This window comes from Topomyia yanbarensis, chromosome 3, assembly GCF_030247195.1.
Source record: "Topomyia yanbarensis strain Yona2022 chromosome 3, ASM3024719v1, whole genome shotgun sequence".
NCBI classification, from domain to species: domain Eukaryota; kingdom Metazoa; phylum Arthropoda; class Insecta; order Diptera; family Culicidae; genus Topomyia; species Topomyia yanbarensis.
The window spans coordinates 345,149,382-345,163,621 of record NC_080672.1 but is presented as its reverse complement, the minus strand read 5'-3'; the positions used below and the strand labels follow the sequence as shown (position 1 = coordinate 345,163,621).

General features: G+C 38.7%; 2 protein-coding genes across 3 annotated transcripts in view; both read left to right on the top strand.

The window, feature by feature from the left end:
- LOC131690757 (uncharacterized) overlaps positions 1-14,240 on the top strand; it is a 752,331-nt gene that overhangs the window by 475,802 nt on the left and 262,289 nt on the right. The window lies entirely within an intron of this gene.
- Positions 9,373-10,304, top strand: LOC131690763 (uncharacterized). Its single transcript, XM_058976754.1, has 2 exons — positions 9,373-9,514; positions 9,570-10,304. Exons 1-2 carry the CDS (start codon positions 9,448-9,450, stop codon positions 10,202-10,204), a joined length of 702 nt encoding a protein of 233 aa, XP_058832737.1. The 5' UTR covers positions 9,373-9,447; the 3' UTR covers positions 10,205-10,304.

Here is a 14,240-nt window from a genome sequence, read left to right as displayed (position 1 = left end):
TCTGTCAGACTAGCGGGATTAAAATTCATGGTTTCAGGATCTTACTCGCAATTTTTGTAATTTCTATTCACGTTATAGTGATATTTTAGTTATGAGTAGAATGATTCATGTTCATGATTTCAGATATTTTTGTCCCGAGTTGTGTGATTTGTGTTCAAGATTTCAGGATCTAAGTCACGATTTTTGTAACTGCTGTTCATATTACCGTAATATTTTAGTCATAAATAGAGTAATTCATTTTCATAATTTCAGGATCTTGGTCATGATTTTCGTAATTTTTGTTCATATTATCGTAATATTTTATTTTAGAACTTACTTCCAAATTTGACACGAAGAGTAATATGACTAATGTTCATGATATCAGCAGTTTTAACATGGTATTTGAAAATTCTCTTCGCCTAATTGTGATCAATTACTTTTCGGTTACTATCGGTTTTTTTATTCGAAATAACGTTACGATATGAACTGGATCATAAAAATGTGACCGATTCGCGATATCTTGTTTTGTGAATTATATCACGTACACTATTTGGGATTCTCAGCGCAGTTTTCGTTTTCTATCCAGACATCACCTTATCAACGAATAACGATGTTCGAGGTCCTAATAGTTTTTTTTATATCTAATGCTCGTGTCTATTGCTATGGTCGCTAGCAGCTGGACGTTTCATAAAACAGTGCATGGAATAAAAATGATTCCACGAATAATTCTCCAAATTTTGTGGAAGAGTTCACAGGAAATTTCATGTTGCATGAAATTGTAAATGATATCTTCTAAATATCACCAGCACGCAAAATAGATTGTAAATCATGTAGTAGGCATCATGAATTAGTTCACGAATACATGAATAATATTTAATGATTTCGTGAACTATTTCACAAAAATGAACGTGAGTTGTTACTTATACTAGATATCTTGAACCAGTTCACGAATAGATGAATAATATTTGATGATTTTTTTAACTATTTCACGAGCACGGATATTGGATCGTACCTAATATATTACAGATCATGAGCTACGAGAATTAAATGGATTCATAAATACAATTTGGAATTTCGTGAAATAGTTCACGAGAAAATATCTAGAATATTTTGATTTTGTGAACTAAGGCTCCTATATCTATGAAAATCATCATAAGTTAACCTATGGTTTTATGAATAATTTTCATAAAGTTGTGATTGTGCGTACTGAAAATCGCATTAGAAATGACTTGGCGGAAATAGTGTCTGAAGTTCACAAAACAAAAACAAATAGGTTCAATAAAATAAGCGTTATGCGGGCGTTACTGAAGGGAAACTGAACATAATTATAAAACACATGATTTTTGTTCATGGTTCTGTTTCCATAACGTAAAAACGTGATTGTTCCAGGATTCATGGCACTTTATTCTCGATTTTAGGAACAATTTTTTTCCGTATAGTTTGGATTAATGAGAAAGGCACTATTGCACCGCTAGGTGGATTAAAATAGGTTTTTTTTTATTTTTACTGGCCTATTCTTGCATTTTTGAAACTTTTACAATTTTTCTTTTTCGCAGATATTTTCTCATCTCAAGATGACTTAACAAATTTCCTGCTCAGCTCACCTTACGGTGTTTTTATGAAGGGTACATGATAAATGGTCGATTGATTTTAGATTTTCAAGATCTATCATATCAGGACCAGGCGCACGGTTAAATTGCAAGCAGTCACATCTTACTGACGTTTTTCAAACCAGTCACTACCGATCGCAAATACAAATTGAATTTTGTCGAAATCATCAATAAATGTACCCACCACACGGTTCCACACCGTGTGTTTCTGTATGTGTGCTGATACAAAAGGGTCCGATTTGCACGTGTCCTGTTAACAATCGATCCGAAGGCTGGCACAGCGAAAAATTTCCCCATTTATTTTACTGGGCCAAACATCCCCTCCATCCTTGCACCCAGCCACTCAGTGTCCGCCAGTCGGTGTACTGCTGAACTACTCGCTCTGCACTCACTTGTTATTATTATTCGACAGCTCATTAATTTCTCGATCCGTTCGACGCGGCCTTCATCCAGCGCCTGCTGCATGACAGATTTCCCCCATTACCTAGAGCTACTAGGTACACATTCAATATCTGCGCTACATTTTATGCAAACGGTACTGCTAGGTAGGTACTGATCGTGCCCGGCTACCGACGTTGGGCAACCTGAAAAGCTGACTGGCATCATTTTTGGGTAAGAACTTCGCACCACACTGTTGCACTTATTTCATGCACATCAATAATAGCAACATGGTTGCGTAAAGTATAATATTGAATCCGGCGATCGAACGTTTGGCGGTGTTACCGTACCTCGGCAAATGATTGTTTCTACGGCTTGAATCTGCCTCGGTGATTTATTTCGGTTGGTATTAGTAGAATATTGCATGTTTATTACTGGTTAGAAATTTCGGTTTAAATTTGGAAATTGAATTCAGTATTAGGTAAAGAGTTTCCCTATATTTCTATATTGGAATCGGCGTTGATTTTTCCGGATAATGGCTTCGATGTATTCAAAATAACAGATACAACCCGAATAGGCAATTTTTTGCTAATCTGGTCACTGATGCGCCCCATTAGGGATTCGTTGCACGAATGGAAATGTCGTATCGTCTTAGTTGAACACATCATTGACCCAGAGCCCACGTTTTCGCGTCTTCGGTTCAGTTTTGCATAACCGCAAACGTGACATTTTGATAATACTTAAGTTCGCGCAGACTGCATTGGCGGAATGCAGATTCGTCGAAATAAATTTTGCGAAAAAACCAGCCTCGATTCCTGATAAAGAAACCACACAAAAACCTACAAAATTCGACTCCAGCTACGGCAACAGACACATAATGGAGCATGATAATGGTGTTGGGAAAATTATGCGTTTTTTTGTGCAACGCGACGACATGTTGACTTTATGTATAAATATGTTTTGCATACAAAAGAGATCGAAAAATAGTTGATGCAACAGGCACGACGCTGACATGCTGCTTTTGGTTGTGCGAAAAGCAATCGAAAAAAAAACAGAGCAGACGATTTTCATTAAGCTTGCCGCAAAGGTCGTCTCCTCCTCCGTGGGGGCTGCCAATCGTTGGCGGTTAGCGTGGGGGTGCAGGGTAGGTAAGGTGCTGTCTGTTGACATGCAAAATCAACTCAACCGTACCGAGAGATGCAATTTCAATACCAATTTGGTGTAGTATATCGATCACGGTTGAATAATCGAAGTTATCTGGTAACCCCGGTCGATTGCCACACACGGCAGTGCCGCTGACAGCAGCGTGACGTAAGGCAGGTGGTGAGAACTGGGTCAGACGGTGGAGCATAATATGGAGTGGTGGACACAATATGGTAAACAGTAGCGGGAAATTGTCGTAATATCTGTTCTTTTTTTCGTGTAGAGAGTTTTACTTCCAGTTGATTTCGCTGTTGGCCACAAATGTTACTTGTGGACAGTGCGGACAGCTTGGCTCGCAGAACTGCCAACATTATAAGTAATGATGTTGCGAAAAAATTGTGTCTATCAAAGATTCGACGATCGATTTTGGTTAATACTCCTCCAATCATGTCAGTTTTATCTACACGAACAACCATGTCAAAAAAAGTCGGTGCGGTATTTTAAAATCGCTATATCTCAGCAGGCGCTTGATTAATTTGGACAATTTTGATATCGATATGATTGTTTTTTTGGACTCTCTAGATTAGAATGATTCAGATTTGGAGTCGACCACAATTGAGCTTTCTACGACTAAAAAAGTCAGAGGAAGTACTACAAAACAACGGAAAATTTCCAATTTTTGTGAAGAACTTAAAATCTAGCGCAATGATCTACGCATATTATTATGTTAAATTCTTTGTATAAAAATGGGCAACCGATTTCTAGTAGGTTGTTGATAATTTCCCTTGGAAGGAGCTACAATATTTTCCCAAAATTGCATACAATACAGAAAATTACAATTTTCGGAAATATATCGAATTTTATAGCAATGACACGCATATATTACGTTGTCAAAATGTTCGTATATATGAGAGAGACAAGGTTCAAGAACATCGTGCAGCGGGCCAAATGACCGTTTACGAGAGCTTTCACTATTCATTCAAATTCGATCCGAAAGAATCACAATACAGTTCAGTATAACGATTGCCTTCGTCCCAACCGAATGAATTGCCGCTATTGATACCGAAGCAACAAGAGAAAACAGAAACAGGAACGAATGTATCCACGCATACTTGACTAAGAACGTGTCATTATAACGACGAACAGTTGTGAGTATTACTGAGAGAGAGTATGTCAGTATTCTTTTCTCTCTTGAATAGTGATCCCTTGCAGCTTGGTTGGTTATTTGGTAGACGTGGTTCACGAGCATACAACAGCTTTATTCAGATTCAAAATGTAATACTGATTTTGAACGTTAAATTTATCTGGCCAGATTAGTGGTTTTCAACGTATTTCGCTACGTCAGTCAGAACATATGGCTTGTGGAGCGGACATTAGGCAACAGGTACCGCTAATTTAATTCTGTTGAGGTTTAAGGTTGGACAGAGAAAGGGTAAAATTCGCAAACGAAAAAAGTAGTTTTTTTCCACACCGTATGTCAGATCTTCATAAAAATCAATCAGCAGTACTGTAACAACATTCTACATACGCTGATTGATTTTTATGAAGATCTGACATACGGTGTGGAAAAAACTGCTTTTTTCGTATGCGGATTTTGCACATTCTCTGTCCAACCTTAAGGGGAAAAAATTTAACTTGCGTTCACGATACTTAATAAAATTAGGGAAATCGTGCGATGAGCTAGGGATATTCAAACATCGATATGCATTTTATCAGTTTTTGGACGTTGGTCCTTCCCTCAGATGACTAGGTAAACGCTCAGCCCAAAACATATAGGTTCAGTTTTTTTATAACATTGTATCTTTAGCTTACGAATATTTGGAATTTTATAATCATGTACAAAAAAGTGGTTATAAGTTATTCGCATTGAGCAAGGACAATATATGTTCCAAACTATGATGTACTACATTCTTTTCTTAGATGCTGTGCAGACTTGTTAAATGTTAATGTTTACATACAGAATGTTATTGAAATGATGCATTAAAATACACAAAAGTTTTGGTCAATTCTCTTCACCCAAAGTTCGTTAAAAAACCTGTTTTAATCCACCTAGCGGTGCAATTGTGCCTTTCTCATTTCTTTAAACTATGGCACGGAGGCTTTTTATGTTCAACATAATTGTGGAAATGTCCATTACATTCTTAGTACACTTTGCACTTATACACAATGGCATGCCAGCCACGAACTTGATGAGCTACGTGTCGACGGTGAAACACTTGAAACAAAAAAATATCATACTCCATTAGCCTAATCAGCATTAGATCAATGTTATCTGCTTGCTAACTCATTTTGTCATGCGGGGGTGGGTATGTGAGGAGGGCGAAAGTCCCATGAACGAACGACTCCCCAGCTTAAATTGGTATGCTTTGAGATACAGTGGTGGTTTAAAGATGATGGGGTTGAAAGGGAAGGGTATGAGGGCTGGATGGGGTGGTGGTCTGAGAGCTGATTTAAGGAGATTTTTAAAGGAGGAGAGTGAACAGTAGAGGGGGGGGGGTGTAACCCCTCTCCGTAAACCATCAACTACTCCCCTGTTAAAATCCAGAAACCTTATGCGAGTCGAAAAATTATTAGGGGATTAGGTTGACGTTTTTCAGAGTGATTGCATAACCTTTCTATATGAGAAAGGCAAAAATGTGCCAAAATCCAAAAAAGTGAATTGTCGTCAAATTTTTTTTCGAGTTTGCATCAAATCTCGACGTTTCATGCACCTTGAACACATTTAGCATCAAAAATAAAAATTCTATTTTTAATTTTTCCTATAGTTTATATGAGAAATTTCTGTGTGGCCGCACTCTGAAATCCGTAATTCCGGAACCAGAATTCCGATCGATCCACAATTCAATAGCAGCCGATGGGAAGGTGGCACATTTCATTTGAAACTAAGTTTGGGCAAATCGGTCCAGCCATCTCTGAGAAAAATGAGTGACATTATTTGACACATACGCACATACATACACACACATACACACACATGCACACACATACACACAAACATACAGACTTTTTCCGATCTCGACGAACTGAGTCGAATGGGATATGACACTCGGCCCTCCGGGTCGGGATTAGGTTGACGTTTTTCAGAGTGATTGCATAACCTTTCTATATGATAAAGGAAAAAATCATTGTTACCTTGCATTCAAAATCTATAAACCAAAATAACCTTTGATTTCAGCACTTTACACCGGACGCCCTCCTTAAGCTGTGGAACAATGTTTGCAAACACGATCCACAGCAAAAATTAATCCACGTCGACCCACAATGATTTCATTGTAATTTAATTTTTAAACATAGATTTTTGTTTTTGTTACAATAATGCGAGCAACTCTCTTTTTCACCGCCTTGAAAATATCAAACGGCTTGCGCTGCCATATTTATTAGTTTGTGATCAGCATTGGCCGAGATAGATACGTACTAAATGTAAGCGTAAATGTGATATTATATCTTGTAAACTAATATAAATACTGTTACAGGAAATTTATAACATCTGTTGTAATAAAAACTTTTATTGTAAAACGATGTTATAAATGCAGAAATGACATACCGTTCAGTTTTTGTGAAAAATGTCACATTTAGTTTCCGTATATTTTTTTTCGCGCTGGAATTTTTATTCCCTGTAACTCTTTATCAGATAGTTTTGCTGTATAAAATACGGCAATCTAACTAGTTTTTTTTCAGAACATGCAAAAGTTCCTTGGATCAAAATGATCTCATTTAATGTGAAAAATATTTAATCCTTCATGCCGGTGAAACAGGGTTCCTATTATTCACTCCTCGAAATGTCAATTGGCGATAGGTTAAGGTTCATCCGGAGTGTTCATTTGTGTTTTCATTTTGCTAGCGCTGCCAATTTTATTCCACGACCAATTTTGGCTATGCCACATCGCTTTTGCGCGTACCATCTGACTTCGATATCGCTCAGCCGGACTTAAACTAGGCCCTATGCTTGAATAAGCCGGGCAAAAGAGTAGATCACAGGTTCGCTTGCTACCAACGGTGGGTTGGCGGCCACCTCATACGGCAGATCCTCAGTGGTCTTGCACCGCTTCGGTTTCTAGGACTCGGTTATGCGGCTAAGTAGCATCGTACTGGTACACTCTAAACAGAGGTTCCTGAAGGGTATCGGATGGTTACCGGAAGCCAGTAAAGTTCAACCGGAAATGAGCCGGAATTCTGGCTGGTTCTAATTCGCATTCTGGCTCCAGTGACACAACCGATTCTAACTAGAATCGGTTGTGTCACTGGAGCCGGACTTCGAGTTAGAACCAGCCAGAATTCCGGCTGCGCTTAACTGGGAAATTTCTCAAAATTTAAACTGGGAAATAAAAAAAAAATTAGCAACGCTTCAGCACCCCGTTGAACAATTCGCTACAGTTCGTTTTTTCTCCCGTCAATTTTGCCCTGCTGCTATTCTAGAACTTTCTATTAAAATATCAGTTTTGTAATTTAAATTTAGAAAATGTTTAAGTGTTGATTTACGGTAAAAGTGAAGGTGCCTTTCTGAAAGAACTGAGGAAGCGAGTAGCATACGATAGGCGGCTCACTGCAGGAACAGTAGGATGGCGGAGTGTAGTACCGTATGAAGCCAATTAATTTGAAAAATATTGGACTCCACATTTATTGCCGGCGAGCCCGTTCTGCTTATAGTTTGTATCTTTCTTTGTTAGAGATTGTTCGATTTTTTACGTTTTATTGAAACCCAACTTGTGAGGTGATGATAGAAAAGGAGGAAGCAAATTTTCATGTGTCGTGGTTTTTATCAATGAAAAAGTTGAAAATATTTTAGAATCAACAATCAAGAGTTTAGAATAACACTAGATGACCAGTGATCGATCAAGGATACCAGATCCAGAGTTCGGGTCAAGCAGCACTTATGATCGGAATAGTTGAGTTCCCGACTGCAAGATTAGAGAAACTGAACATAGAGATGTCGATATCGTCGGCAAGAACGAAGCCGTTTAATACAGGACATTTAAAAATGCCTTGACGAGTTTCGATACTTTGAGCAGAATTTAAACGGTCGGTACGGTTGTCCACGTTCCTTCCTTATTCAAGGTTCAAAATCGCACGTTGCTTACATTCTTCATTGAATGAATAATTTGATTGCCTTACAATTTTGAATCATCTTCATTTTTTACGCTGCACGGTTGGCCTGGCCGCTTTAATGATTGTGTCATACACCATATGTACCACAAACATTAATACTGACAAGCAAAATTGTAGGCGAACGTCTGCAATTTTCCAGGATCCCTACATGTGTTGGCTGTGTTTGTGTAAACTGTAACTAAAACTAAAACAAGAACGCTCCAGCAACCCGTTGAACTCTAACGATTTCGCCAGTTTGACGCTACGGAATTAACTTTGTTTACTTTTGACAAGTTTTGATTCGAACCAACATCCAGCCCGTGAAACATGTACAGTTTCATCGGAATCGAAGATGGTCGGTCATGATTCTAAAGATTTTTGGAGGGATATTCGTAGAATTCCTCACCAGAGTTTTGCATTGGGATGTATTATCTTCTGTTGTTCAAACATCTGAACCTACTCAAACGAGAAAACTGATACTGTAAATTTCGGAATGAATTAATTTCAACTCGATTACATAACCAGATCTGCACAATTTGCAAATTTGAATGCCAAACGTTTCGTAATTTATCAATTCCGATCAACACCTTCTCAGATGGGTAGCACCAGTTTGAGCTCCAAGTAGGAACCATCATCAATCGATGTTTATGAATGCAAATCAAACAATAAAGTCGTGCAATATTTTCAAAACAAAAATGTGAAAGAGATGCCCACGAAACTGGTTTGGTTTTTTGTCCATGTTTCCTCCATCCAATATTGCGGCTATCACTCAATACGGCCACTTTTGGTAACTGCTTGTTTGGGTTTTCTAAAATTGATGAAAAAATATAACGCTATTCGGCCGTTGGAAGTATCCGTGCGCAATGCAATCAATGCCGACCGGTCACATAGTTGGCCGGAAAGTGAGAGTTTTCATACCCTCATGGTGGCAGCAGACAGCGCTCATGTTTCAGCAGGTGGTCCAAATATGGATCCCGCATGTTGTTAATTGCATTAACTGAAGCTGCCGCTACCGGCGGAGACGGGTCCATTCATCAGGTTTCGTTTGCTCTTCAGGGAGAGTCTATGAAACAGCCGGAATTTTGATTAGACGTTGGTTTAGCTCCAGTCGGTGTCATGTTCATGTGCCATGATATTCTAGTAGGCCACGAACTAAGTAAACAACGATTTTAAAACTCATTGGAAGCAGTCATTTTTGTTATGAATTCCAAATTCTTTGTATAGAAAGTTAATAAAAACAAATAGAAATAGCATGGCTAACACCATTCCTATCTACACAATTCACAACTCGTTTCAACTGCTAGCGGAACCAGTTCATTGTAAGTTTGATTTATTGCGCACATAACAAATTAGAGCAGAGTGATTTTCTTCCAGTTCCCTTCTCCTTCGGCAACGAAAACTTCATCGTCACCCAGCAGGACCAGCGAAATATTCTGGACCGCCGAACATGGTTCCTGAGCACCCCCGTGTCCACCCTATCAACCATCCCCGGTCAGAACCTATTCCCAGCATCCCCCGACCAGCTTTCCCTACAGCAATTACTTCACCAGCTGGCAACCATCCTGTCCATGCATCAACACTGTTCATATCCGCAGCAGGGTAAGGCCAATCCTTTTAATTTCCACTACGAAAAGCAAACCTCAACCGATGATCTGCCGTACTATCTGCGAAAATCGGGCTTCGACGAAGCAAAACCTGGTGAACCGCCCGTGGTGAGGCATTTCCATTATGTACTGAATGGAATGACCCGAGATATGGGAGTCAATACCGATGGTGCCGAAACGTTTGGTAATCTTGGTACAGGAAATAGTGATTTTTGGAATCCATGGAAACGAGCCGCATGTTGGGAAGAGGGTTCCGTTCTGCGACCGGCCGTCGTGGAGGTAAACAAGCACGGAGACGAACGGATGGATTGTGAGGATCTCGGGGAAAATACTAATACAACATCCGGTGAAGACGCATATTGTTTGATGAAGAAACAGAAAGAAAAGAATGTGCGGTTCTGGTAGTTATGTATGTTATCTTACAAGTTTGAATTCGAATCAATCCAGATCATGAATCCTAAGAGTCTGTTATCGGTAACAACACACATTACTGAAACTCATACAATATTAATCGGAATTACAATCGGTTTACAACCCATCTTTGATCTTCCCCACTCTATTTGTACAATATCCGCAACGGATCTCCTGAGGTCTATTAATTATGTTTTCACGCCGTGCATTTCCGGGAGGAGGAAGACATTTGCCAACTATGTACCATCACCGTAACCCCCTTGAATAATTCTCCGCAGGGCGTTAGGAGTGGTAAATTTATTGCTCTGACGACGCGGATCACCACTAATCACCTGGGGTTTGCCGTTAGCTCTCCCGCTGCGGAGTAAGGTGGACGAATGTGTGCGTGTGTGCGGGTTGGGGAAACTGCAACCCTGGCTGGGGTTGCCCAGATTTTGCTTAGCCGCGTTGCTCCGGAATGAAACACAGTACATGGCATGCGGAGGAAATGCAGTACTGCATGCGTGATCCTGTGCAGCTGGCATGTTGCGATTGGAAATGTTTGGTTCGTCGCACAGTGGTGATGAGTTGGCAAAGGTCGGACTTCAATATTTTCTGGCCTTTGCTTACGATTTAGTGCGTACGTGTCTTCGGGAAAGTTCCATCAAATTTTATTGTGCCATCTTTCGAGATAGGCCCAATGTATTTTTGTTAAACTAAACCTGCCATTTCTGAAAAAAAAAAAACAAAACGCTGAAAAAAGTGTCCGTCTTCAAAATTCCAATAAGAAGCACAAAAAAGATACCTAGTATTTTCGCCAATGTTTTCAGTTATGATATTTCGTAACAATTTATTCTTGCTTCCGATCGGAATAAAAAAATATTCTATTTTTATCTACAGCGATTTACAGTAGCATTCCAGAAGACAAATTATTTTTGGCCAGCTTAGCATAATTCTTGCCCATAGTATCTCGCGCACAATTTGTGGGTGGAAAGGGCCAGTTTACTCTGGCCCTGCGGGTGGAATGTTGTAGTTGGGGATCGTGTACATAATTAAATTCTAACGCACAAAGGAATAATCTGGAACATCCTGCGCTGAGGCAGCGTCAAATTCAGCTTTGCGCTCTACCCGTGAATTTCTGTAAGTACCGTACGAAGTGTTGTCGCTTCGATTATTTTGAAATTTTTCAGTTGAGCCTCGACGATGCGACGGTGATGGTTCGGGATTGCACGTCGGCCCGATTTGCTCTGAGAAGCTGATTTGAAATATAAACTTTATTCATCTTAATCGAAATTCCGTTATTGAGTTTAGGATTGAATGCAATTAAAATCTTCATTTAGTTCACTATTTACCAGTTCTGACTCAACATTTTGAAAATACACGTAAATCACTATTTTATTTGATCAGATGATTACAAGATTGAAACAGTCACACCGACTTGTGAGAACGCCTAGTCAACTGGCAGGCCTCTAGTGATATCCCGTGAAGCAGTGACGTAAGCTTTGGTTTGCTGGTGAAGAAGAGGGAATGGGAGAAAATTAAATTAAATCAATAGGTTTGTTCCAGTACATGCAAGTTACTCCCTGTTGCTCCGGTGCAAAAAATTCTTGCTCCTTTTCACTCCGGTTTGCCACCAGAAGAAGAAAAAAGAGAAGAGGATAGTACAGGAACGATTTTCTCCCTGTTTGCTCCGGAGTACTTCCAGTTTCTCCTGGTACTGGAACAAACCTAATTTGTGCATAAGGGCACAACACTTCACTTTAGATATGTATAGTCGGGCTTCTGTGTTTTTCTGACAGGCGTTTGGTTTCCAAGTTCTGTTTTTTTTTGCGGTGAACGCGATATCTCAAAGACTATTCATCCGATTTTCATATTTTTTGAATTGTGCACATGAACGGTTCCTTTTACATCAAAATAATTTTGATTCATTGCAATGAATTTTTGTTTAATATTTTGAACACCGCAAAGCTCAATTTTTTGGTCAACATGTTTTTTGTAAGAAATTTTTTGCCTTTCTCAATAGAAAGGTATTTTTTTTATTCATTTCGTTTATTATTATCGGTGCCAAATGCTTTTGTTTTTACATTTTGGATATCTTAAAACTAGGAGGTTACAATGTTGAAATATTTTTTTTACAAAGGAAAAGAAAGTTTACAGCTATCTTAAGACTAGAAATAAGATTCAATATACAAGAGAGGGCCAAAAGATTTTTTTTATGAAAAAATTTAAAACAAGGGATTCACTTTGATATACAAAAGAGGGAGTAATAGTATTTTACGAAATATTTTACGGTTATCTTAAAACTAACAATATAGTTTAGTACACAAAAGGGGGAACAAATATTTATGAGAAATTTCACAGAAATCTTAAAACTAGGGATTCAATTCTATTTACAAAATGGAGGACAAGAGTTTCAATAAAGAGTAAAAATTATAGCTACCTTAAAACTAGGAATACAGAATACTAATTTGATTTTTTTAACTAAAACTTATGCTTGGTCAAGATGTACAGAGGGTGGCTTATTTCTGCATTAGTGTAGCAGCAGTTGTATCAAGGACAGGGGAGAGACAGGGAAAGAAGAGCAAAACTTGCAACTTTCGCTCGAACGGGGAGGGGGGAGGGGGATCAGCGAAATAAATTTGAGCCTCAGTCTAGTAAGTCGTCGAGTACCGGATTGGCGGATGGTATTCTTCGGACCCGCGGGGAATCCTTCAAAAGTCATCGGACCTCGAGTCGCTCTCCCCAGCCAACATTTTGATTCACTTTAATAAGTTGCAATTTGATTAACTGAACTCTTCAACGATATGAATTGATTGTATAAAATGCACAGATCTCTTCTATGTGAACAAAAGTGGAGGCCATATACGTACAACAAATCGGTATAGTAGAACTATGTGATTTACGACGAATTTTGATCTCATCAGAAGCATTATACAATCATCTAGCTTATCATTTTGAGTTTATATATGATCAACTTTACAATCACACATGAAGGTTTATGCAGTTTAAGGTCCCTAATGTGGTACCAAGAAGTATTTTAAAAAAAAATAATATTATGAAAATAAAAAATCAGGATGAAATTTCAATAATTCTGTTATAAGACACAGTTACGCCCACACTGGTAGATAAGTTTATCATGGGTGAGGTTGGAGTCACTGGAACATCAATTATTAAAATTACCTGCTACGATTTACTCTCAGTTTCGAACCTGAGATCTTCGTATTCCCAGCTTAGCCGCTATGTATTCATCTATTTATACACTGTTAAGCAACGATTATATTTGATCATTTTTATCGCTTTGTGATTACGATCTAAAAACACCATAATCCAACCTAAATATGGCATTCCAATGATACCTCCTCTACCTGTCAAATCACAACCTACATTCTGTACTCAAGCCATTTTTTATTGCTCAAATATTGAACTAGTCTGGCAGAGAATTTGCGAAGTGCTATAAGGAGGTGATTATTTTTTTGAACGATTTTGCAGTTTAATCCAATTGCAAATTAATATCTATACAATGTTTCAAAATTGTCTTTATTAATCCGCATGTACAATTTTGTTTTAAGTTGTGGTGGACTAATAAATAACTTCAAGTCAACATTGTATTTCGATCACAGATTTGCATTTTATGTGAACTTTTTACAACAAAACATAATTTTTGCTTGCACTATTTGTAATTTTGATTTAATCTGTCATTATTTGTAATTTATTGCAAACTTTTATATACGATTGCTGGTTTGCTGGGTCGCTTCAGTTTCCTTCTATGCAGGCGTAGTGGTAAGGGCGACGGCGGTTACATAGTGGCACTCTGGAGCTGATCGGTTCCACAAGGCAGGAGGAAACTCTAAAAACGAGAAATAAAAAGAGAGGGGCTAAATTGGGATATTTATTGTTTTTATGAAGGTATAAATAAGGGACATATAGGGGAAATCACGAGTTGCCAGCATATCTCGGACTGGTACATTGGGTGGTCTACCTCGGGCCCGAAGGGAATCCTTTAACTGAGACCTAGCGTCACAATACCCGGCGCATACCCAGACAACGTGTT

What these genes read in the sequence shown, in the direction of transcription:
- LOC131690763 (XM_058976754.1), top strand. Translation starts at nt 9,448, where the DNA reads ATGGCTAACACCATTCCTATCTACACAATTCACAACTCGTTTCAACTG. An exon ending in GCTAGCGGAACCAGTTCATT is followed by an intron (nt 9,515 to 9,569) that starts GTAAGTTTGATT and finishes ATTTTCTTCCAG; the next exon opens with TTCCCTTCTCCTTCGGCAAC.